The 27,278-nt window shown below is 39.8% G+C and overlaps 1 protein-coding gene and 1 pseudogene across 1 annotated transcript; one reads left to right on the forward strand and one right to left on the reverse strand.

Moving 5' to 3' along the window:
• Positions 1–146: 146 nt before the first annotated feature.
• Positions 147–20,786, reverse strand: LOC110060792 (cleavage and polyadenylation specificity factor subunit 3-like). The gene is made up of 27 exons (XM_089277653.1): positions 20,304–20,786; positions 19,441–19,504; positions 18,878–18,975; positions 18,050–18,095; positions 17,508–17,560; positions 16,850–16,879; positions 16,259–16,343; positions 15,827–15,919; positions 15,110–15,199; positions 14,827–14,887; positions 13,841–13,930; positions 13,677–13,757; positions 13,418–13,464; positions 13,211–13,258; positions 12,570–12,632; positions 11,422–11,517; positions 10,624–10,693; positions 9,352–9,428; positions 8,240–8,314; positions 7,289–7,366; positions 6,149–6,257; positions 5,692–5,726; positions 5,100–5,261; positions 4,532–4,619; positions 3,667–3,709; positions 2,763–2,880; positions 147–2,201 (listed from the first exon to the last, which is right to left on the reverse strand). Exons 1-27 carry the CDS (start codon positions 20,387–20,389, stop codon positions 2,112–2,114), a joined length of 2,076 nt encoding a protein of 691 aa, XP_089133779.1. The 5' UTR covers positions 20,390–20,786; the 3' UTR covers positions 147–2,111.
• A 216-nt stretch (positions 20,787–21,002) lies between these two features.
• Positions 21,003–23,030, forward strand: LOC149098776 (uncharacterized; annotated as a pseudogene).
• Positions 23,031–27,278: the final 4,248 nt, after the last annotated feature.

The following is a 27,278-nucleotide window of genomic DNA, read 5'->3' on the forward strand; positions in this document are numbered from 1 at the left end:
GGATTCTTCGCATGCCTCATGTGCGATTCCTGCGAGAGGTTGTTCTGGTAACTCGCGGGTTGATGTTATTCAATTTTTTCAACGAAAGACTTTGAATTGACGGCGTTTTGGGCTATTGACTTTGGAAAGACGAGGTTCAACCACGCTGAACAGATTCAAGACACTTTATTTATTCTTCTTCTGGGGCGTGCTGTCGAAGTACACACACATAATAATTAAAAAAAAAAAAAAAAAAAATCACCAGAAATTGAGGGAGAAAACATTTTCGGGGGAACAACCCCCTATACCTCACTAGATACAGGCCACCTGGCCAGGCTTACAACTGTTGATTACACTATACATAACGAAAATAAATGCTGACGGGCTTTGAGCTTAGTAGGGAGTTTACGAAACCACGACGGCGACGCCGAGGACAACGTCGATTAAAAAATGAATTTATATTTTACCTAGGAATCTCGCGATACTCTAAAGTCATTTGCTTTGTTTATCACTGTCAAAACTGCCGCAAAACTAAATCCGGAACACAGCGATAAATTTGAAATAAAAATTAAAAAAATTAGCGGTCGTGGTTCACGTTCTCTAGACAACCCAAAATTTTGTCATTTCACGTTGTTGTCTTGCAGAGAACGGCAAAGAAAAGTACCAGGAATTATAAAGCACGTGCACAGCCATTGTTCTGCTTATTAATTCTTTTGTTCAGTGACGTTCCCGTTGCCGTTACCGTCGTGGTTTCGTAAACTCCCTAGTGTCGTAGCAAACGTACAAAGTGGTTTTTTGGAATCGAAACTCTTCCAATGGTTATCAGATCCACAATTCATGAGGATGGCATGGGCAATAAGCTGATACAAATGAATAGTACGCTGGACAAAACTGCTCTGGATCGACGTTTCACAACAAAAAAATTAAAACAAGCAAAACGATGCACTGAAATGGTTTTGTGATTGTGTTAAACGTTATTACATTCCACACATAGAGAGTTATTACGTAAGGAAGACTTGCGTTACAGCGTATTCAAATTTGCAGTCTGAATCACAAAAGTACGGAAAATCACGCAATGTCTGAGAAAAACATGTCATATTTTTCATCAACATCGTAGTCTTGGCCCAGTTTTGTTTTGCAGAGAATATTGCTACGTGTTTGTGGATAATTTGTCATGAATTCGACGAGAAATCATGAGGAATGTGCAATAAACCATCAAAACAACACTACATCAGTGGTTTGCAGAATCAAGATTCAAGTTGTGATGCTACCACCGAAGGGCCACAAGGCAAACCAAACAAAGCTCGGTGATTTCAAGCTCTTACCACATGTAAGAAAATGTGAGAAAATGGCAGGCTCAGTCCTGGCAGATGAACAGACACGGGTCCAGCAACTTCTCGAAAGGCACAAATCGCAGTGTCTGAGGTTCTTGGCTGACAACACTTTTACACAGCAGCATTTTGTGTAATTTTGGCCTGCACGAAGCGAGAGCTTCTGGCTTCCATCTTCAAAACAGGTGGAAGCCTGATCTAGTGGCAAGAACAGTCTAAAGACTTTACTCCGAAAGAAGATCAATGTCTGAAGACAGTATCGTATTTCAAAGACTTTTTGTAAGTCTTTCTCACGCCTTCTTGCCAAATTCTTGACAAGAAATACACATACACATAACGATGTTCTTCGCAAAACGACACTTCAATGTGATTCTTTCCTCGAAGAAATCACGTGATTTTCCGTACTTTTGTGATTCAGTTACCAAATTTGGGTACGCTGTAACGCAAGTTTTAGTTGCGTCATCTCAGTATGTGAAATTGATTTTCCATGTGTGGAATTTAATAAAGTTTAACAAAAATCACAAAATTATTTGCGACACTTTGCTTGTTTTAATTTTTTGTGGCACAAGGTCGATCCAGAACAGTTTTGTCCAGCGTGCTATAGAAACGCAAAAAAGTCCTAGTAAACAATTGAGCTTGAAGTTGGTCTTGATAACAAGGTCGATTTTACAAAGAGGGCTGGTGACTTTAAGAGCCCCACTTCTAGCATATGACACATCGACAGTTTGTCCTCAAGCTAACGTGGCCGCTGAGGATAGGAGAGCTCTCTGACAGATCTTGGAAGGCGCAAAAGAAGCGGTTTCAAGCTTGACATGGTGCCATGGAGTTGTGAAGTCGTTTAACTGCAGAGGAAACATGGCTCTGTAAACTTTCTTCCGCGCAATCCACTTCCTGTGAAGAGATAAGCAAACAAAGAAACCCTTTACTTCACTAAGGGGGTTTAAGCCGAAAACTTGTGTTTTGTCTGAAAAGAAGCTGGTGAACAGGCTTCCGATTGGGTTGTGAGGCGAAAAAAAAAAAAAGCGCGAGTGGAACTTGCCGAGAGCGGTCTGGGGAGACGACTATCCTGCCACACTCTGCTTGCCTGTTCATACCCTGTTCATAGGCTACCTTACAATGTGGGAACGACCATCGCGGTAAAAAAAAAAAAAAACGAGGCTTTAATGGGATTCAAACTCACGACACTGCGATACCGGTGCACCGATCTTACAAACTGAGTTATCAAGCTAACTGAATATACGTTCGCTTAGGTTAAGAATTAACGACTTTCCACGCTTGTTCAAAGACGGGAGGGAGGGGTGACGCTATCAGCTTGACAGTATAAACACCTATCCACTGAACAGTATATGCACCTATCCACTGGATAGTGACTTATCCAGTGGTCAGCGTTATCCTCCGGTCCCTTCAAACAACTGGGCCCAGACCCCCCGGCAAGATCCCGTGATCTCTTACCAGTGTGTCCAGGTTGATCACAGCTGTCTGTCCGTCTAGTTTCACTGATATCTGATCTCCTTTAGTTGTTCTTATTACAGCATCGTTGCCATACGTGCCTCTCAAAAGCTTCATCAACCTGTTGCACCAAGTAAAGACAATCCGCTTTTATAGGTCTTACTTCAAAACACATCGATCTCATACTAAATATCGCGGTACAGTGAAGTCTTTGGTGTAGTTTAATTGCTATATATGCAGCGCTTCACTCCGATTTCCGTAGCATGAAGTGACGAGGAGAAATATTACTTCATCTGGATGAGACGCTAGTCCAAGACCAGTTTGTCCACAGACCTTCTATTTGTCTTGAGTTTGTTGAGATCGCAAGCAAAAGTACTACTGCAGGGGATTTGAAAAAAAAGCCCGAAAACTGGTCCTGGGGAACAGTGGAACGTTGGCTCCGCGCTTGCATCGCTCGCGCGCTCGAAGACAAAATAACTCGTAGCACAAAAATAAACGTCTGTGGATAGACTTGTCCAACACAGGTAACACCCCTGCATTGTATAAGAAAGCCTCTTCCAGATGTTCAGTTAGCTGGGGCGAAGCGAGAAAAAACGGCGGAGGGAAAAACTGGAGAGAGAGGCTTCGTGCGAGGTGCTCTCCCGCGCCGCGCCGCGCCTTTATTCTTTCGCGCGCCATTTTTCGCGCTGTTCCCCAGCGAACGGAAAACCTAGAGGAGGTTATGTATAAGGTTGTCCTAAAATCCGTCTGTATCCAGTTACATCGCAGATCGGAAAGACTCTTTATAACGGTCACGGGGGTATAAGGAGCATCAGTAATGAATCAGTTACCTTCAGTCATGGAAGATGCTGGCACCTTAAATAGTAGCTGCTTCGAGAAGAAAGCCAAACAGAAAGAAAAGTCTTACCTTTCTGGAAACTGGCTTATATCTGGTTTCTTAGCACGAGCAGCTGCGAAAAAAAAAATTTAATTGAAAAGTCAGTCGGCTAGCTGAGGTTTATTAATGGCTGTGAACCAAAACTAAAAGTTCTAAAAGCCATGAACTAAGGCAACCGACTCAGTTGCACAAAGCCAAAGCAACACAAAATACATGTATTACAACATAAAAATGAATTTAAAGTTTTCTAATTGCACTATCACTGTCTTGTCACCTTGGACTAGGTTCCATATCACGACAACATAAAGACTAGATACAAGTTTTTTTGTGTAAATACGCTTAGCTGTAAGATTGAGCCGCCACAACATATGAAACCAGAATATGGGTCAATTTAGAGGGACAACTTCAACGACAATAGGCCACGTTCGATATAACAATATTCTAACATGGCTCCGAGGCTCTCAGGACAAACTTCTATATTAATTTTGGTGGTGTTTTCTTTATATCCAAAGCTCTTTTGGGAATTAAGGGACAAAAGAAAGTTAACAAATTTGCAATTTTGTCCTGAAAGCCTCGGAGCCATGTTAGAATATTGATAAATCGAACGTGGCCTAATAAGTCCTTCGAAATGGACATTTTCGGCGATACGGCGACCCTTTTGAATTCTATTGTTTCAAATAACTATTATGGGATGCCCAAGGGGCAAATTTGTCCATATTTGCGCCCTCATCATCCCATAATAGCTATTGGAAACAACAGAATTCCAAATGGCCGCCGTATCGCCGAAAAGGTCCACTGTTCACTGATGAAAGTTGCATGCGATTTTTGGACGAAGCGAGAAGCCCATAAAACACTTGTATGCGATGAAGTTGTCGCGTCACCTATAACAGTTTACCTTGAGCAGTTGTAGGATTGGACTCCACTTGTAAAATCACAGCTAGAACAGCATCAGCATACATGTCATTCACAGGATTCGCCACCCACTGAAATGCACAACCAGAAAAAGAATCAATAACATGGAGTCCATACGTTTTGTTCTTTGTGAGGCCTATCAGAACTTATCCCGGTTTCTGCAGCATAAAGCGACTAGGAGTATTTCTACTTCCCCCTGGATGGGATGCTGGTCTATCGCAGGATTGCCCCCAGCATTAAATTCGCCGGTACCCATTTATACCCCTGGGCGGAAAGAGGCCAGGGTAAACAGGGTAAAGTGTGTTGCCCAAGAACGCAACACAATGACACTGGCCAGGGCTCGAGCCCGGACCGCTCGATCCGGAGACGAGTACACTAACCATGAGGCTACTCCATCCCCTACGAAAGCGTATAGATTATTCATCAAGAAGTCAAATGGAAGACGGGTTTTAAGGATTTTTTCTTAATTAAGAAACATTATTAACGTATTAAGGAAACGTTTCTCAGTTTCCTGCTCATTACAAGGAATCAAGAAGAAACAGAGCCAATACCTCAACAACGACGCTTCTTTTCTCCTGAATAATAGTGATAGCTTTGAACACTTTAAGCGCAAGTTTTCCTCCTTGTAGCGTGAGTTGTTCAACGTCGCCAGCCAAGTTCTCCATACACTGGAGAAGCAGAGAGAAGGCGCCATGGAAAGCGACGGTCTGCTTCTAAACAAAAACAACATTCAAACAAGGGTCAGTACAGAACAGAACAAGGTATTTAGAAGCCCCTCTTTTTCCTCAAATAGATTGAAAAGTATAGCCAATATTTTATATGTTTGTCGCCCCAATATTCCCTAATCTAAACCATCCTTGTGCATTTTTTGGGTTGCTGTTACTTGTTTGACGATGTTCTGTCTTATCAAGCCCCGGAAGTAGAAGCAAACTCATACCCCGACCTCAGTAATGTCAAATGACTCGAAAAAACAGTACAGTCGACAAAACAAAATTTCAGCAAGGAATGAATGAACAGCTACTGAAAATTATGGCATCACGGAGTTAATCTCTTTTCACAATCATGAAATCCTCCGGGGGGAGGAGGGAGGGGGGACATCCACCTCCCGGCCTAACGCGTAACGCGTCGTGTTTTGCATCATACCTGTGTGAGAACACTTGTCGAGAGCTCTGTGTAATCTGTGAAAAGAACGTAACAAGAAAAAGCGAAATGGTAAGAATACGAAAAAACGTTCTCCAACGCCAACTTCCCTCCTCCGCCGACGCCAAATTATAACCAAGCATGTAAAACAACGCACGTAACAGAAAAAAAAAACTTAACTAGTTTCTAAAAAGTGCAGAATTTGTTTGTTTCTAGCTAGTCTGAAGCGCGACATTTCAACGATGTCCACTCTTGACCTCGGTTTCTCCACATGTGATTTTCAAGGAAGTCCCGCTTCAAAGCGCGTTTCTGTGACACAAAGTATCTAGAGATGCAAATACTGTTACACTCTACTGAATGGAGAACCCTCGAAACGTCAGCCTCACTAAGGCAAGACGGCGGTCAGAGTTGAGAAATTACAATCGCTAAGTTTTTAAGGAGGAAATGTTAGAAAACCCACTTTGAAGGTCATCTGGTGCGATCAAATGATAATTGAAGCCTCTTTTGATGAGGATTCCTGATAAAGGTTTCCCATGCTCGGGTTTTTCTGCTGCTAAGCTTCCCATCACCTGAAAATAAACACAAATGACCATCTCAAACATCCACCAGCTCACTAGGTTAAGTCTGCATACGAGCCAAGAGTGGCTCATCAGGCCGGAGTTATCCCTATTTCTGTAGCCTGAAGCGACTAGGAGTATTTCTACTCCTCCCTGGATGGGATGCTAGTCCATCTCAGGGCAACCCCAGCATTAGCTTCACCGGTACCCATTTATACTCCTGGGTGTAGAGAGGTACTGTGAGAGAAAAGTGTCTTGCCCAAGAACACAACACAATGTCCCCGGACGGAGCCCGTTTCTCGAAGGTCCCGAAAAGTTTTCGCACCCGGAAAGCTGTAGCAAAATCTCAAACCTTAATGAGGATTACAGAGTTGTTTTGTTCACATATCCTTAATAGGAACAGAGGTTCTCTTCATACAAGGAGTTTCAGGCGTATACACCTCTCGGTTTTTAGCTACAGATTATCTAAAAATGACTTTGCGGGCCCAAAAAGTTTCCAGGGGTTTCGAGAAACGGGGCCCCAGTGCTCGAACCCGGACCGCTCGATCGGGGGACGAGCGCACTCACCATGAGGCCACCGCGCCTCCCACAACCAGCTCACTAGATTGTTTATCAAACATTTTAGTTCAGGTGTAAGAACGTTCACCATAAATACACCGATCTGTTTCTAGCCTCTTTCGCAAACGCTCTATGGGCACGTCACGCAACCCTTCTTCCTCCACAAGGGGAATGCGTGACGAGCAACAAAACAACAAATAACAAGCTATACTCGCACATAATGACATTCATCAATTTATCCTAAAGGTATAACGGATGTTCGAGAGAAAAGAGCCTAGATGCCGTGGTAAGATGCATATCACAAATGAACGTGCGAAATTAACCTGCGATCAGGCGTTCTTTTTTGCCAAAGCGAAAAAACCAGAATTCCTGATCACAGATTAGTACGAGCTCTCTTCACCAAGCAACATAATGTTACAAAGTTAAAAGGAAGTTCAGGCCTAATTTCTCAGTGTGAGTGTCATGGGGATTAGTCTTAACGCTACCTTGGCCATCTTCTCCCCCCGGAAATAGAGCTCTACGCTCTGAGTGTTAGGGGGGTTATGAACTACAACACTGGCATCCTGCGGACAAAAGAAAAAATATGCAAATTAAGACGGAACGCGTGCAAATCAAATTGCATGGCTTGTACAGCCCTAACCAAAGAACTTATCAAGGACATAACTGCCAAGTATTTGATGTCATTGAAATGTAAGAGATAACCTCATCAGGCTGCATGACACGTATTTTCGGAATCTGCTAAAAACCATAGGTAATAGACACTTGTAAATTTTAAACAGCTTCTGTTAACCGCTGCAGTCTTTCATAGCATCTGATCCCGTGGTCCAGTCCTTGAACACTCCCTTCCACGCCCTGTATAACTCAGGCGGTTCTGGACCCAAGTGGTCCCCTTCTCCTGCCTGGGTTGAACCCCTATAAAGAGTGGGCAAGGGGGACCGTCAGAGACTGGACTCCTGCTCGGTGATAAGAAATCGAGGGGCACAGGATCAAATAATTCTCTCGCAAAAAGAACGAAGAAAAGGAGAGAAATTAAGCAAAAACAACAAGAAAACGACCATAGTCGTTTCAGCACTGTAAAATCTGCATACGAGCCAAGCGGCCCATCAGGTCGGAGCTTATCCCGGTTTCAGTAGCATGAAGCGACTAGGAGTATTTCTACTCCCCCCCTGGATGGGATGGTAGTCTGTCGCAGGGTTACCTCCAGCATTAAGTTCGCTGGTACCCATTTATACACCTGGGTGGAGAGAGGCATTGTGAGAGTAAAGTGTCTTGCCCAAGAACACAACATAATGTCCCCAGCTAGGGCTCGAATCCAGACCGCTCGCTCCGGGGTCAAGTGCACTAACCACGAGGCCACTGCGACTTTTGAAATTTAGAACTATGCAAGGACATACAGCTATATTGGTGATCATAACTAACACATAAAACAAACTCACTGGATTGTCTTCATATTCGCGAATCAGAGCAGCCTTTAGCCGACCCATTTCATTCTGTTCACCATGAACCAGAACCTAAACAAAACAAACAGTGTCCACAAGACAAGCAAAACCATAGTCTATTATAAACGCTATTTGTTCAAAACTTAAGCAGCGTCCACACTGCGCCGGAGAAATTTGAAAACGCAGCTTTATTTCTACGGTTAGGCCTACGGTCCACACTAATCCGTCACGAAAACAGAACTTTTCAAAACGCTCTTCAAATCGGAGGAAATTGAAAACACCGGCTTTTCGTTTCTGTGTGGACGGAAAACATTTTGAAAACGGAGCTTTTCGAAAACGCTGACGTCGCGATAATCACGTGATTTCCCTTACTGAGGTTTTATCAAACACAAATCCAAATTGACCGATGATTGTTGCGTTTTCAAATTTCTCCACCGTAGAATGGACGGAAAACATTCGATGAGTTTTCACAGTGAAATCTCCGTTTTCAAATTCCTCTGGCCTCGTGTGGACGGGGCCTTGATCGAAAAAAGCGGCAGACCCCGCTCGTCGCGCGCCCGCTTTTTCCATCGTCCCCTCTGACCGAGAGCCTGCTACAGGCTAGGGAATAACTTGGACATATTTCACTGCACTTGCAAAAGATCTAAAATTAGACGCATCTCTTAGAATAAAGTTAGACGAACACCTAGAAGTCACTTTTTTTGTCATAGAAATGTACAGCAAGGATCATTCTTAAACAAAGCTAGCAGCATCTTTTACACCAGCTATACCTTTCATCTATTATATCACATACCTACTACTTTTTCTAAATCACAGGCGTGAGAATTTACCCTCGGAGGGTGTAGATTTTCGAAGATCCGATCATATCCGAAGACGTCCGGAGATTTCCGAGGATGTTCCGAAGATTTCCGAAGGCGTTTCAAACATTTTCTGATCCCAGTCTCGGGTTATGTTTCGTCAAACATAAAGCGGTCAATAGACTTTTCCCTTGAAAATCGGACAATTGGGCGAAGTGTACAGTAATTTAAATGGATTGTTCGTTCATTGGTTTGGGTTTATTAATATCAGGAAGATAAAAACATAGCCGCCAGTTTAACAAGTGCACTCACAATGTGGGGAGGTTTGAGAATTCGGATGAATTCACTTGTCTGTTCAAAATCGGTGTGGGCAGAAAATGAAATGTAGTCTGCAATAAGAAATGGAAACAGTTCAAATTAAATACATGTTACGCAGCTTTCCTACCAGTTCTTGAAATGACAAACACAAGGCCAGGCACAAACACTGGCCTCTGCAGTTCTTTACAGCGCCTTTCAATAGGCCCTTTGCAGCTGGGGTCACGTGACCAAATTTTTCCTAGAAAATTGTTATATTATGGGCTATAACTTAAAGAATGCCAGAAATGGAAAGAGCACATCGAAAATACCAAAATGACCAAGCTTGAGGTCCCTGGAATTAAAGAGCAAGTTTATACGACAGTTTGAATTTTCGGAAAATTTAGAGGACTTGTATGGAAAGGTCTTGCAAGGTCTTGCTCTCCAGCAACTTTTTCCATACAAATCTTCTTATTCTTTTAAAAATTCGGACCGTCATAAAATCTCCTTCTTTAATGATGGGCGCCTCAAACTCGGCCATTTTGATATTTTCGACATGCTTTTTCCATTTCTGGCATTCGTTAAGTTATAGCCCATAATTTTATGAAAAATAGGTCACGTGATTGCTTAGCTACAAAGGGCCTATTATGATTGACGGCAACCAAAAGTTCAGTCGTTAATCAGGTTTTGAAGTTCAGAGTTCGCGGGTTATTGAAAAGCGCAGTAAAAATCAAATTGATTGTGTAGTTTTCGTGAATTCGAGTACGAACTTGAGTTCAAATTCCAGCTAATTTATCAACTGAAAACCGCTCGTAAATGTATTGCCCTCGCCCACAACCGAAGGCTAACCACTCTCGGGCTAACCCGAATTTAACAAATGAGGCTAACAGGAGTATACAAACTTGGACCAGCTAGATTATTATTCAGGCTACAAGCACAGTGTTATCAACTCCAAACGTCACTTAAACTCGAAACTCGAACTCAAAACCATGCAGTGGACAATCAAAGTCATAAAATGGCCGTCACTACGAGATGCCAAATTCTGTCAAAAACGGCTTTTTAACACTGAGAATTATAGAAAATAAAACAACAACTTCACTCGTGGTAAAGGACGTATTGGTTTCAACTGTTTGTCAATTTGGTCTTAACACTGGATAGATCGTTTAGTGTATGTCGGTTTGTGTATTTTACTTTCTTTATAGACACTATATACACCGTGACTAACAAAATCTATGAAATCCGAGCTACAACAAACACACACAGCTGTGCGTATTCTAAAACAACACTTACCAATGGAGCATTTGCGTGGAATTTTCTGCCCTGTCATAGTTGCTATCTCCTCAGGCTCGGACATCAAGGTCTTAAGCAGATAAATAAATAAATAAATAAATAAATAAATAAATAAATAAATAAATAAATAAATAAATATATTATAAGCAACGGTAATTATATTTACATAGTATATGTGCATGCCAAGCAGTCTAACCTTGCCATCTTTAGATGGTTGCCAAAACATTACAAAATGTTAAAAATGGTAGATTCGCAACTCTGACCATAGAACTTAAAAGAGGGAAATGGTTAGGAAGGTGGGTAAACATCAAAGAAGCAACCAAACAAGCTAAACTGTATGTTGGAAAGTCCTTGACCATGCACATGTTTTGTTTCATGCTCATAGATTATGCATGGATTACATAATCGCAATGTTCCTATTGGTTAGTTGCACGAGCACACATAACTACTTTTTGTATTTCGCCAGGTTTTCTACAGGGTCAACCCCCAAAATAGCCAACAAAAACTTACAGCAAAGAACTTTGCCAGGTTTCATAACCATTTCCCTCAATTAACTATGCACCGACCAAACTGACCCATGCAGCTGGAACTTATGCTGGTTTCCATAGCAACTCAGCGATACAAATTAAAGTATCGCTACCCTACCGGGGTGATGTCGGTAATGCCAACACCAGATTGCCATGCAGCACTTTATTAAAAAATGTTTTTGACTAGTACTTGCATGAAAAAGATCAAAATACGGTCTCTTGTAACACACTTTCCCCAGGAACAATGTAAAAACAGAGTGCAAGAATTTACCTTGGCGAGTGTTCCTTCCACACAGTAACCAGCAATGATAACACCGTTCCTGCGATCTGTACACCACTGCTCAAAGAGTTCACGGGACAAACCGCTCTTTTTGTACAGAAAAACAACAACAACAACAACAATAAAAAAACCATAAAATACTAGCCAAAAAACTTCTTACTAAATTAATTTACAAAGCTAAAAACATCACTCACTACTTGGTAAGCCACTCCAGCTACCACAATTCAACTAAAATGCATCTTAAATTGACAGACTGTGAAACGTAGTGATTGCAGCAAGCAATACTGAAACAGAGATAATCTATGTCCCCTGAGAAACGTCAAATTTGCAGGGGGCGGGGGTAGCAGCATTACCACCACCAACATAGCCATATAAACGTCTGTAAATGCAGTAAATTTTGGATGCAGTGTTTACTGCACATTTCAATGAAACCAATAAACAGAAATTGACGAACTTATGAAGTTACAAAAACCCACAAAATTATGTGATGGTTTGTTGGATATATAGAGGATATTACATGGTGGCAAGAAGATATGAATTTTATGTTCGAATGGCAAGAACAACATCTCACGAGTGAGTGCAGCGAACGAGTAAGATATTGTTCTTGCCACTCGAACACAAAATGCATATCTTTGAGGTAACATGTAATGTTCTATAGACATACTGATGACAGCATTTTTGACGATTTTCCAAAGATTTCTGACCACATTCCGAAGATTTCCAAAGATTTGCCAAAACATGTCAAAAGGTCACACAAAGGTTGCCAAACATTTTCCAAAAATTTCCGAAGATTACCGAAGATTGCCAAAGACTTTCGAGGAAGACCCGAAGATGTTTTGATTATACATCAATAAATTTAAGTACAATTTAAGAGACAAAGGTGGTATCAGTGAAATCATCGATATCTTCACTGGTGAGGATATAGAAAATAAGCCACTCAAGTCCCGGAGGTGGTTTTGTATGAATTTTACGTGTGGTGTGTTTTCCAGTAAAACACTCTTGTTTATATAATAAAATAGCGTATCACCAGATTGAAGTGGGTAAGGTATACTAATGATGAAAAAACCAGTCAGATTCAGAGAGTTGAAATGAAATATTAAATAAAATAAAGTAAATGTACCAATATTAGCACCACAAACCTGCATCATTCCTGGACTCGCCATCACAACTGATGGACCAATGTCATCAAATTGGTCAATGCCCTGTTATTAAAAAAAGGAAACAATTCTTTTGATTGTTGCATGCATTTGGCATGGTCATTACACACATTAGGATGTCAGATATGATTTAACAACAAAAACAAGCAGCAGGAAACTAAGATGGTTTAAGGCCAACTTGACTCCATAATATTATCGAGAGGAAAATAAGAAGAAAATAAGTTGAAATGTTGACATGAAACCCTTGCCTTAAACATTAATATCACATTCTGATGCACAAGTACCTTTTGTATAAATTTTATTTTAAAACGTTAATTTTCCCTGAATACACAAATTCACCAATATTCTCATCAAGTGATGTCATGCCCATTTGAAAACCACAAAACAACAGTTTGCCTGTCTTGGTTTTCACCTCAAGATCTTCTTCCACATGATCCCTTTTCCTCCAACTGTGTACACCTGTGCCTCCCTTCCAAATCCCTCCCCGTCTCCCATTCCCACTTCCTCTGTGACGGGAGGTGACTGTATTGGACAAGAGCGATTGGAAGGCTACACTTCTTGTTATCCTCTCTCCAATATTATCACAAAAATGTAAATTAAGGCAAAAATGCGATGTTACTTACCTTGAGATTTGATATGTGTTTAAACACAAATGGGTTGGAAATGGCAATCTACGAATTAAGAGAAAAAAAACAAAGAAATTAATTATGTAACTAATAAAGTTAATTTAAGGTAATTTCAGTAGTAAAATATGATATTGTAAAATTTTACATTACTTCTTCATTGCATTACATATGTCTCACAAATTAATCACTTCAGGCAGACCTCACCTGTTTTTTAATTTTCTCATTCATTGCATTTACATAAGTCTGGAACACTGTAGAATTAAAAGAATATTTAAGCTGAGTATAAAAATAATACTGTAACAAAACAAATTGACCTTGTGTCTAATGGTAATTCATACTCAGCTGGAAATCAAAACATTTACCACTGTTGACGTATTAAAATTAAATTAAATAATTATACACCTGCTGAAGATTCAGCAAATTTAGACTTGAATAAACCATGTTCATACTTGCACAATCTTACCTGACATGCATTTCTTGGCTAGCTGTGAGGCGTAGTAGATTGGGACATCATGAAGCTCAGGATGATTTTGCCAATACTCATCTAAAAGCATTAGAATTTAGGTAATTGCTTGAATGCACACACATACAAGGTTCAACATCAATATGCACGGCAAATGAGCATACCCAGAATAAGAAGCAACTCCTGAGCTCTTCCAAGAGCAAACACAGGAATCAGGCATCGGCCACCACGATTAACTATGTCATGAACAGTACCTAGACAGACAGACACACAGTCAAGCAATGTACTGTAAGCTAAAGCACATCATCTGCAATAACCCAATGTGCATCACGTTTTTCCAGAAAATATCAATACTTCTCCCATGAGAGGTGTTTTTGATGAATAGATTACATGTAGGGATGTAGCCCCACCCCCAACTTCCTCAGAATTTCCAATGATCTTCCATGGGGTGGGTGTAACATAATGTTCTGGAACCACACACGAACAGAAGGAACACAAAGTGCCCAATGCTGATTCCAATGTTATGTGCATTTAAGCAATAAGAGACAAACCTCATTTCTTTTCCCACAATTTTCCCTAGACCATATTCATATTGTCAAATATTGAACTGGAACTAGCTTGAGGTTAAATGAGGCTAAAGCAGGGGGTCTCATCAAATGCAAATGACATTAATCTCTTTTTAATGATATTTCCACACATGAGCCTCCATTACAAGCTAGTTCCATGTCAATACCGGGAATACGAATATGGTTGATTTTTTTAGTCAAGTGACTTTCAAGACACTTCAATGCCAACCATGTTTTTTCAAAGAGTGTTTTACAGATATTTTGTGGCTTTTCAAGCTTACTTAACTTTCATTTACTATCATGTTTTACTTTTCTTTATAATTTAGATCGCTATTCCAAAATCTTCAAGGTTTTTGCAAGACAATTAAAATGGACATTCTGACATTTTTTTCAAAAATTGTGAATTCCAATGTGGTGGATCCACATTGGCAGACTTGTCAAATTTATGTTATGCATGGCATTACTTTGGTGCATAAATTGCCACTGATAAATGACAAAAAATTAACAATGAACATTTGTTGGATCCTATGTAATTATTAAGTTACAAGTAAGTATTTTGTTTTTGCCCTCAGGTACTAACTTACTTGTAAATCTGTTCTCTCTGTCCTCACGTTTCTCATGAATGTGAGTTCCATAAGTTGATTCCTGGATTTTTCAAAGGAGAAATTATAATACTGTATTTAGTCTTTTTTACTCCACCATCAACACTTACGAAACTGAAAAACAATGAACTGCTGTACACAGCCACAATATAAAGGTATACAATGTACTGTGTACGATTTAATAAGATAAGAAAATTATTCTTCTGGAAATGTATGGAAACCTAGTTTCCTCTTGATATTAAGATTCAAAGGGATTTAAACCTACAATGATGAGAACATCAGGTGAAATGCTTGGAATCTCTGCTGCCATCAAATGACGATCTTCTTGACGAGAAAAATCACCCGTGTATAGAATCTAACCAATAAACAATAAATGAAAGTTAATGATGTACATACATATTAAAGATAAAGGTGAGGAGATTTGTGTCTAATTAAGTGAAGGACCTGTAAACGTCAAGCATGCATTTGCAGACCATCTGATCCCTCTAAACAAGACTAACAAGGTATTATTGAGTGTCTAATTGTACAGTAAGTCTAAATTCTGCAAAGTTAATACAGTACACGTACAGTTGTACATGTATATATGAGAAATAAATGTGATCACCAGGGGATTCATTAACATTTTCAAAAGGAGGGCAGCTGATTTTCACAGGCAGGCAAAAAATTTTGAAGTGAACTTCTAACTTAAGAAAAAATTTCCTCTAGATGGTCAAACCAGGTGGGCAAAATTGTCCTCACAGACAGTCATTTTGCCTGGCATCTGGCCCTTAATGAAACCCCTCGATCACAGAGAAGAAAAAACGAATAATCATATAAGAGCCCTTTCTTAATTTATAATATACAGTAATATGTAATACACGTACATGGGTGGACCTGTGCTAATTCAATTGTATCAGTCCATATACATATACATTTATTGGTTTGAAAGGTTATCACAGAGGGCAGTAGAAAGCTCAGCTGTTGAAAATCATAGCCATATCACCTTTACGCCAGCAATTTCAATCATAAACATGGCTGCCCCAAGAACATGACCAGCATGGTAACACCAGAACTTGATTCCATTCACCTCTTTCTCCTGCAAGAACAAAGATTGCTCTTCAGTTAACAATAACTAGAAGAGGCTAAGCGCGATAGCACAAATTATCAAAGGTGAGGCTTGTGTTCTCTGCCAAAGTCAAAGGATGATGAAGATACATTGTCACACAGACTGAGGCTTTGATTCAATCCTCATTATCTTGCAAAAAGACCTAAAAAGTCTAATCTCGATTACATGTGCAGTTGAATGCCACTATTCTGAACTCTGTGGGGAAGCAAAAATAGTTTGAAATAGTGGGAGTTCAAAATGGCAGATAGTAACTTTTAATTATTATAAGTTAATGAAATGCACACTGTACACGAACATACACATACACACCTGGTGAAAATGAATTGTTTCAATCTTATCCATGCTTTTTTCTAGATCTGACTCTGTGTACAGCATGTCCTCTGTTGCAATATTACTGAAAGAAGGAAATAACAAAAATAGGTTCCACTATACTATTACTTGGAAGTTATTAAATTGCACATGTACTGCATCATTATTTCTTGCTCAAGAACCCTTTCTTGAATATTACGGTACCTGCCCCAGCCTTTTGAACCAAAACACTTGTAATGAATTTTTATTTAAAAACTATCATAATTGTGAAAGATGAAATGTCCAGCATGCTGCAAGTGTGGGACAAAGAAAATATTTGTCAGCAGTCCCCAGTGGGATTCAAACCCAAGACCTGCCAGATACTAGTCAGGCTCTCTAACCAATAGACTAAGGAAATACTTTTGGTAAGCTAGGCAGCAGTTTACTAGGTTCATAGCTGATATATTCATCCTCACTGTTTGTTAGGAGCAGCAATGGTACAAATGTCCTGTGTGGGCCATAAGATTTTAAGAACTGAACATTGACAGAGTGAAAAAAAATGGGTCTCTATAAACTTTCATATTGACATTTATTACATGTAAGTGTGCCTACCTAACTTTGACGTAATCTGAAAGCAACCATCTGGAATGTAAACAGAAGATAAATATTGAGTCTAATAGCTGTTATGGCAGTTGAGTCAGCAGTCAAATATTCAAGATTCTGTTTAAAGAGGTACACAAGAGACGTGGGTCAACACAAAGCAGAATTTGTCAAACTGATCATAGGCAACTGCCATAACTAGTAAATGGTTATGAGGCCTGAGAAACTTCAGAGAAGCCCAGATTCATGTTGAAAGGTCCATGACCATACACAATCTAAGTTTCCACCTCAAACACTATTATATAATGCATGGATTATGTAACTAAAACATTCCCATAATAAATTATAACGTAAAGTTACTCTGACAGAAGCTAAGTAAAAAACTATCAGTCAGGCTGTTGTGAATTGTCAAGGCCAAAAAAAGCAAACCAAAACAAAGAACCAGCGGTTTTGTCAAACTTCATAACTCATTTAATTTCCTTCTATTAACTACATAATAGTAATGACCATAAAATTATGGTCAAAAGTAGGCAGGATATCTAAGTAATCAGGATCTTTCTGGAGCAACATGATCATGTCTGCTATCAGGAGATGGTAAACAGTCAGATGAAAAACTGTGTAGAGCATATCAAATTATTTCATTTACATTCTTTCTGTTATATATACATACCTGTAGATTGCTTTTGTTGCATGTGTCATGAACACCCTTCCTTTAAAGGTAGTCTGAAAAAGACAAAGAAACAACAAAAGGAACAAAATAAACTTCCATTTCTTTACTTTTCATTTGTAGGCCTTTGGGCTTGTAGGACAGTATATATTACACTGTAAGATTTGAAAAACAGGTGCATGTAACTTAATTGGGAGATAGCACATGTTGATTGACAGTCTCATCATACTGCATACACTGTCTAAAAATTATGCAGACCTTGACCTTGTTTAGATATCTTTAACCTCAATCTAACAAAGCAGAGGCTTCTTTTAGGGGTTCATTTCTTCCCCTACTTGAGGAGGGATATCAGAATAAGGCGTGGAAAGTGTACATGTAGCCATTGGCAACAAGGCAAAACATGACTTTCAGTGTCTAATTCTCTGATGCACATACATGTAAGGTAATTTGGTGTCCTACAAAATTAGTGCATTCATTGAATCATGAAATACATGCATTTACTATTCTATATGTAGTATTTCAGTATGTCTAGGCTCTAGATGTACCTTTTCTAGAAACCATGGAAGGGACCCACAGTGATCCAAGTGAAAGCTGAAAAGAAACAACAATTAACATGATAGCCAACAGTTGGAACTTATTCCTGAGTGAATACATGAAAACAGAAATTTATCTTGAGTTTCTCCAAGAGACAGAGCTCTCTGTTGTCCTCACTGTATGTGGTCAGTACATGTACTAGGTGTTAAATCGCTTAATCCTGCAACCAGGGAAATATATATGTTACCGCATTAACATTGTATGAGATATTTTTGTGCTGTGAAAGCTGATACAACAATTCAGGTTTCTAAATTTCATGCAACATTGTTCTTTCTGATTGCCTTCAAACACTTACACTGTACATGTATAAATGTACTACCTTGAGACACAAAAATTGTTCTTGTGATTGTATCATTTGAATGCTCTGAAAAATGTTGTTTCCCTTGAGGGAGTCATTTACTGTACAGTGTTATTACATGTACATGTATATTTATTTTCAGGCATTACAAGTCCAATTTGAGGGTAATTGCATTTTACACACAACAGTAGCAAAAGTCTTGCTTAAGTGGTAATGAGAAATGATCACTATGATGAGTAAAAGCTGCACCTCAATGGTTTAAAACAATGGGGTGACTGGGTTGTGTTGCATGAGTGAGGACGGAGAGCAGTTCACCAATTTTTGTGCCTTCAATAACTTAGTCATTGGTAGCAGCATTGTCCACCAGCAACCATTGAAACCAGCTTTACAACCACATAAATTCATGAATCTTCCTGCCAGTGTAAACATAACCACAAAACTTAAAGCAACCCATGTAGCATGCAATAAATGATTTACTTACTGGCTAACCAGGAGTAGGTCAATTTCTGCTGTGTCTATTTCATCAAGGAAAGGTAACGACTCCATTCCAGACATTCCAGGATGAATGCCACAATCCAGCTAACAAAGGAAATGAAAAGGGGAAAAAATAGCAAAAAGAAATAAACCAAACAATTAACCCTCAGCATTAAACATATATTGAGGCATTGCATAGTTATGTAGCCTTATAGAGACCTACATGTACATGTATCATAATTATGTGTGTCTACATGTATACTGAATCTCTCCGTTAATTAATCTCGGAGTCTCCCAGGTACAGACCGAATCTCCTGGTCTCCTATACAAGTCACCAAATTTCTGGAGTATGAAGGAAAGCCCATCAAGTACATTTTTCACACTTCTTTTTGGCGTTTTTGGGGAAATTTTGGAATATTTTATGCATTTTTGTGGTTAAATTAGCACAGCTCTACTCTCGAGGTCAAGAAGGTAAAACTGCCGGTCTTCAGGTTTGCGATTTTTTCAGGTTGGTATCTCCAGGAGACTTGATCACATTACTGTATCTTTAGAAAATAACAATGTGCATACCATCACTTTCTTTCCTTTGAATTCCAGGATGTGACATGATCGGCCAACTTCTTGCCCAGCTCCCCTGAGAGTACAAAACAGCTAAGTATAAGCTTATATTATGCAAAATTCCTAATAGTCAACTGTCTCCCAAGCTTTCACTCACATCCTGACTTTGTAAAGTTTAAAGCCCTGGTCAAACGGACTCGTAAGTGGTTGCAAGTAGCCGCAAGTTGAACTTGCGTAGAGACTTGCGTTGGGTGGCCAAATGGACTCGCAAGTTTCCTCGCAAGTACACACAAGTCGACAAAAACCCATTTTAAGGCAGACATCCTGTATTTCATTGGCTGATAACAGGTTAATGGACATCACTCAACTTGCGTTGACTTGGGTTGGGTGGCCAAATGGTGAAAAACTTGCGTCAACTTGCATGCAGATTTGATCTCAACCAAAGTGAGCGCAAGTCATCGCAAGTTAACGCAAGTGCATGCAAGGCCTGGCCAAACGAAGTCGCAACTAGACGTAAGTTGAGAACTTGCGTCTACTTCCACCTCCGTTTGGCCAGGACTTAACAGCAGGTACTGTTGGTTGATATAAGCTTAGGTTTTACATGTAAATTGTCAAAGTATGTACGAGTCTAAAAGTAAGCTTAAATTCATTGTTTAATTGTGGATGTAAGACATGCCTAACACACATTTAAAATTTTATTACACTTGTGAACTGTCCCCAAATAGGATTCATTCAAGCATGTTGTTTCCTGTTGTCGACGGCTGAAAACGGTCGGTACTGTGGTGCGCACGTGTCCGCACTCAGTACGATTTGCAACTCACAAGCATCAAAAGAAAACCAAAAAATCTCCCCAGGGTATGAATTCGATAACTTACAGCGGAGTTATCCTCAGCAAGTCACTTTCTTCTGGTGGAACATTTGAGTCTGGTTTTCTCTTCACAGCGGTGGCCGCCGCCGCCATTTTGAAACTGATCTTTGCTGCCCGCGATCAGTCGATGTAGTGTTGGTTGTGTAAATGTCACGTAATGTCTACTTGAAAAGGGACAGGGCTCGAACTGCCACCCCTTTTCAAGATCTCGGCGGCAAGCAGGGGAGGAGATTTCCAAGCGTTTTAAGCAACAATTTCATACAAAGTGACATAAACTCGAACAAATTCCAAGTCTACTCAAATACAATTCGTTTCAATCTTCTCCAATTTTTTTGGTCTTCTTGCGTTTCTTTCTTTTCCTACAGCGAGGGAGACTATTTGGCGAGTCTGCGAGCCCGAGCCTCGAGCCTCGAGCCGCCAGCCGCGAGCTGCGAGCCGCGAGTCTCTTTTTGCGAGCCCCGAAAGAATCCCGCCAAAAGATTTAAAATAATAATAAAAAAAAAACCGGCCATAACGCCCTAATTTGGTATTTATATCAAGCGGGGTGCTTTCACTGATGCCAAACCGACCGGTCAGAGACCAGTGGGAATACCCGAGGAAAATGGAACGAGATTTTCCGATCAAACCGGGCCAACTAAGAGGAATGGCCCTTACCATTTTTAATTCCCTTTCCGAATTCTCTACATGAGTGAAGAGAAGTAGGACAATGAACCAGTTTGTCAACAATGGAACGGCAAATTTCAGTCGGACCGGTTTGACCGAAATAAGTGGACCACCTCCAGAGGTGATCCGAAATATTTCAGTCGGAATGAACTTTTCATTTGTCTTCCGACCGAAATTTCCAGAATCTTTGGCATAATGGAAAGCACCTGCGGTCTTCATGTGTCGGTGCACTGTAGCACGGCAAGTCTGAGCGAGGGAGTTGTTTTTTTTTTTAATTTACTTCTACCAATTTCGCAGATATTTTAGGACGGACATCTTTATCATCTTGCTTTTGAATTACCGCGCAGATTTTGGTAGCTGCAAGCGAGGTAAACTTTTGCTAATCTTTAATTAGTTTGCAAAGAGTTGTGATGTTTTTAGCGCAGTAAATTGTACTGACTTTCACTGAGCAAAGTTTCGCGTTATAGCGAAATGAAGGGTCAATGAAATACATAAAGGATTTATATTCCAGTGAGATTGTCGGGATTCAAGCATATGGTTGCCGAAAAGTAGCAAAATTTGACGAAAATATTTTCATGCGATAAATGACATATTTTTATTCGCCAAAAATATTTTCATTCGATAAATGACGTATTTTTATCAGATTGGCTTAAAATATTTTCATTCGATAAATGGCATTTTTATTCGCTAAAAATATTTTCACTCGACAAATGACATTTTTATTCGCTAAAAATACTTTAATTCAATAAATGACATATTTTAACTCGCTAAAAGTGTTTTCATTCGATAAATGACAGATTGCGCAGATGCTACGAGTATCAAGATGGACTATCTATCGTAGAGTGGAAGAGTATGGGTTGGGCTTCAGCTGGTGGTCAAACATAAGCGATGATCAACTCGACGAGGTTATTCGCGGGTTTATATCTCGACATGGCACGACAACTGAACAGTCGCATTTGTTACGGGGTATATTCGATCTCTGGGCCATCTCGTACAGCGTGAACGCGTCCGTGCGGCAATCAATAGGGTTGACCCTGAAAACAGTGCTCTTCGATGGGAAACGGTAGTAACAAGGAGGGCGTGCAGTGTGCCTTGGCCCAACTCGTCATGGCACATAGATGGGCATCATAGTCTAATACGATGGGGATTTGTAGTCCATGGCTGTGTCGACGGCTTTTTTAGAATGATTACATTTTTAAGATGTTTAACCAACAATCGAGCAGATACAGTCATGTCAGCCTTTCAGAGGGTAGTATGACAGTTTGATGGGCCGTCCCGCGTAAGAGGTGATCGTGGGAGTGAAAACGTAGAGGTTGCAAGATTTATGGTTCGAGAAAGGGGCGAAGGAAGAGGCAGTTTTGTTGTAGGGCCATCTACGAGAAATCAAAGGATTGAGCGTCTGTGGAGAGAAGTATTCCATTGTGTTTCTTTTTTATTTTATGCCGTTTATTACTCTTTGGAAAATAGTAGTTACTTGAGCGACAGTAACCTTCTGCAGATGTCCTTACTACATCAAGTGTTCCTTCCACGAATCAATGTTGCCCTTGATGAGTTTACAAGAGGATCTAATTTTGATAGAATGGTATGGCACTGACCCAGAGGGCATCTCCTTTGGAGGAACATGGATCTGTTGAAGCTGAAGACATCACGAATCCTTTCCCAGAAGAATTGTTCGAAGAATTCAGACAGCTAGGTTATCCAGCGGCTGAATCTGGCAGCTTTGGCATAGACATATATTTGAGTGCCCTTGAGGCTTACCGTGAGTTGCTTGAGTAACTTTGAATTTTCCTTTGACAACCTGTAAGTCATGTAACAGACCAGCAACAGGCTGAAGTTCTTCAACTGTATAATGCAGGTTTCTAACATTTCGAAAAGACACGTTCATGTGCTAAACGCAATCTTGAAATAAAAAGGAACATGTAACTACATGTTGAAGTTTAAAATAAATTCATTTTTGATTGACATAATTTTTTAACCAAACTGAATTACTTTTTTCTTGTTTTTCTTGTTTGAAAACTGTTAAGTAAATGAACATGATTGAAGCAAAAAATAACACTTAGAACTGGCTACACAAAAATTAAACGATGACTAAAATTAAAGCAGAACACATACATTTACATCTGTTTCTGAGTAATGTTAAGAGAGGTTGACAATTTTACTGTAGTTTTCCTTTCAAACTAGACTGAAAGCATTCATTTGCTAATTTTAATTAAACCCTTGTTCATGTTTGTTTTTTTTCTTCGACAATAAAAGGCAGTTGTTGGGACTCAACTTATTTACTGTAAACATTGTTTTCAAGCAATTGCTACCTGAATTCCCATAGACCACACTAGCAGCAGAAAGGGGGATGGGGAAAGCATTATATACAGTAAGCTTTCGCCGGTGTCCAGACTGAATGCGTCTTGCTTTAAAACTCTTGTATCAGCCACAGCCAACATGTACATGATATTCCCCGTCAAAAAAGTATCAACGTTGGGTATAAAGAAAAAGAGCAGAAAGTATAATTTATTTTCAGTATTACCTGTCACAGCAACATTAATCGGTAACTAACATCATCAGGTTTGATATCATGTGCTAGCTGACGTTTTTACTTGTAGTAATAAGCTATGTCCGAGAAGCCCCGTTTCAAAACGAGTTCTCGTCCAAAACCTTTCTTATGAAGATGAAAATGACGTGTATTAAATTGAACCTTCAGGTAAAAAAATATTTTCAAATGAATGGTTTCGCACAAGCCGCACGAAAACTTGTTTTTACACAGAGGCACCGTGAAAGTAACACGGGAACGGCCTACAGGTACTACGTCATCAGGAAATTAAAGCAGCCGCCATTTTGAAAAGTTAGAAAGGATAGAATCAACGCTAAAGTAATTTGGAGTGCTGGAAATCAACCCACTTCAGCTAAATGGAAATCGACCCACTTCCAATTTTTCTCTACACCTCATTCTTTTCTTTTCGAATTCTTTTCTACGAATAATGTTAGAAGGAAATTCTTGGGTTGATTTCCAGCACTCTGAATTACTCTAGAAATAATTCTCTACTTTCCACTTTTTATTAGAAAATAGCCCAAAGCAAATACGTGCCGGAAACTAGCCCGCGAGAACATTCAGGTTTTCGGCTCTTGGAAAAACTGGATGCTCCCGCAGGCTAGCCGAAAACGAGAAAAAGGCAGCAGGAATGACCAAGCGACCAGTTCTCCGGCCATTTATTAAGTTTTTGGAGAAAATTTTGATGCAAATGGCTCATTAAATTTAAGAGATGACTAAAAAATAGGACATTTACTGTTTCTTGACTTTAAAAAACTTGAGACTATTGGAAAAAAAAGGATGCGCGCACACACAACTGCAATTTCAAACCGAGCGAAATTTCACAAATCGAATGTGGTTTAGCGTTGCCTTTCGACAACGAGTACGCGTCATCACAGTGGTCATAATGTTGTGGACTCACGAGGCGCAGCCGACCGAGTCCACAACAAATCTTGGCCACTGTGATGACGCGTATCGTTGTCGATAAGAATACAGACAACGCTTAACCACATTCGATTTGTTTTTTTACCACAATATCAACGCCAAAGAAAATGTTTTTTTTTTTTGCAAAGCGCGAGCTGAAAAAGGCATCGCGTGACGCATTGAAGCGAGTAGCGTTGTCTGGACTCTTATCGACAACGGCAAATTAGCCAATCAGATTGCGAGATTAGTAGCAATTGTGGTAAAATATTTGTTACTTGCTAGTTGAAGTCAATTTCAATTAGAATTCTGTTTTAGCAATTATGATTATTTGCTCGCTTCTGCCTCATCAACTTTCACCTCATAGAAACATCGAGCTCATAATTTAGTTGTTAAGGGGAATATAACTGGTGTATACCCGCTATTGGAGCTGAGGGTGTATTGTTTCTTTCAGTACAGATGCACCTCTGGAAATTACAGAGTGCAAGTCCCGGATGTCGTGTTTCCAGCGTAATTATCGCCCCGTCTCAGATGAACACATTTTCGATTCGCTTTTTGCGCCCACAGTCAGTTTTTAATTTCTAGACCCCAAGGCTGCATTATTTTCTAAGACAACACGAAATACCATCTTCTTTGGGGGGGGGGGGGGGTGGGGGCTTTTAGCACACGCTCTTTCACAGGGAATGATATGATCTGATTACTATGCTTATGTGTTTTTCAGATCGTAAGTCAATGCCATATTTATGATATCCTGTCACTTTGCTTGTTAATAAATAAGAAACCATCTCAAAGTTATTTGTTGAATCGTCTTGCCAGTGAATAATCAGGAACAGATCATTATTGCTGGTTTTCAGTGTCACGCAATTCGAAATAGTTCAAAATAAAAAACAAAACCGGTCAATAAATAAAGTCCAGAATCTGGGAAATGAAAGAAGTTAAATATGCAAAGACTCTCGCCAAAATTCTGGTCACAGCAATTTTTCTTATGCGAGATATGCGGAGAAATTTTTTACCCAAATTTATAGAGATTTGTATGGAGACGCCATGGTGGTGCCCATCTGTATGGGCACCAACATGGCGGCCGGAAACCAACAGAAACATCTGTCACTGAGTTTTGCTACAAAAGCGTGAATTTATCCCTCGACAAACTCTAAAATATTAAAATAATACTTTTTCTAAGACATAAACTGTTCAGATAGCCAAGTTCCCCGAAATAAGTCACTTTTTTAACCATCATGACAGCTCTCTAGGCCGTCATGTAAATGCTGCGTCACGCAAAAGCTTAGAAATTCAAGCGTAGTGTATCACAAAACAAAGAACCCATTCGGAGCGAAAATTTGTATGAATATTAGTTTCCAGCTGCTCTTATACATCATTACAGTAAAATCTCAGAAAGATCAATAGTTTTGTAGTTTGAATTTTAGTGACGTCACGTGAAAACCAGCTATAGCCATCTCATAAGAACAATTAATATCGACCGCTAGACACGAACAAAACAAGAGCAATCTCCGCATCTCGTTATCAGTTATATCTGACGATGTATTTTTAGTCAAATCTTAGTGTAGTTCCAGCATAGTTAGTAGTTAGTTAACTATGGTTCCAGTTTTAGTTTTTGACTTGATCTCGATTCATTCTTTGGGGTAACGCATACGGGACAAACTACCCCTGTTTCCATTTGTTCTTCTAAGTCGTCTTTCTGCGTAGTTAACCCGACTAATAACACCGTTAGATAAGTGCTCATTCTTTTTGCTACACGACAGGTTAGACAACCAACCAGAACGGCTTATTGGATTTTTTAAGAATCTCACTTGATAATATTTTCTGCAGCACGCGAGTTTCAAACACCAAATCAAGTAGCAATTTCTTTTTTCTTTCTATTCTTATCAACCACGTCTGCTCGGGAACCATACTGTCCAAGGAAAATAAGTTAGAATTTCCGTACAGACCTCGCTGCACTCGATCCTATATTTTTTTAGCCTGCGTCGCCGATGCAACCTATAGCAAGAAAATTTCCGTCTGTGACACAGGCTAATCTTTCAGCCGATAATTTTTCCTCCACGCTGAATTTTTCGCGGGCTACAGGCCTGCTTCCTGATGCTAGCCAATGAGCTAGTCTTTGCCAGCTGTCCACGGTAAAAGTGTTAGAGACCTTAGACGACGTAAATTTTGGTTCCACCGTGTTTCTTTCTCGCTACCGGAATTTTCTACGCTGAAGTGTCAGTGATTCTTTTGGAAATTAGTAACGACATGTTAATGGGGGTCATTGTTCTTGTGAGACAACATGGCGACATATATTTCAAAAACAACTTTCCGGTATTATTAATATGTGCAATTATAACAATTAACAAACATCATTGATAATGGAACTCTGACGCTAGTCACGCATACCTAGAGCATAGTTATGAAACAAAGAGTAAGACAAGAAATTAAAGGTAATGTCAACCGTGTTACCAACTTCATTCTTTCGAAAGCAAACTCATTAGTTTTTCTATGATGCCAGCGGCCACCACACCCGTCAGGATCAGAAGTTAACAAAAACATATATGTTTTATAACGGAACCTAGTTATCCTCGTGAGGAACTCGACTTCCCATAATTACTGCGTAAAACAATGCCAAAGCTTATATAATGACTTTACTGAGTAAGGTCAAAGCGAACTTTTTACACCTTGATAATCACTAAAAGGTTATTTGAGCTTTAGAGATGCGGGCAGATGGAGTAATCTGGAGAAAGCAAAAGAGGAAAGCGAAAGACAGGCAGCAGTGGTGATCTCTGATAATGGCCTTATGTGCCCAACGACACGAAGACGGATTGAACTGAAGTGAACTCTCGGAGCTCATTTTAAATTCTCTGCCTCATACACAGCCTTCCTTTTGTT

Source organism: Orbicella faveolata, unplaced genomic scaffold, assembly GCF_042242905.1.
Source record: "Orbicella faveolata isolate gen_17 unplaced genomic scaffold, um_ofav_v1 contig_46, whole genome shotgun sequence".
NCBI lineage: Eukaryota > Metazoa > Cnidaria > Anthozoa > Scleractinia > Merulinidae > Orbicella > Orbicella faveolata.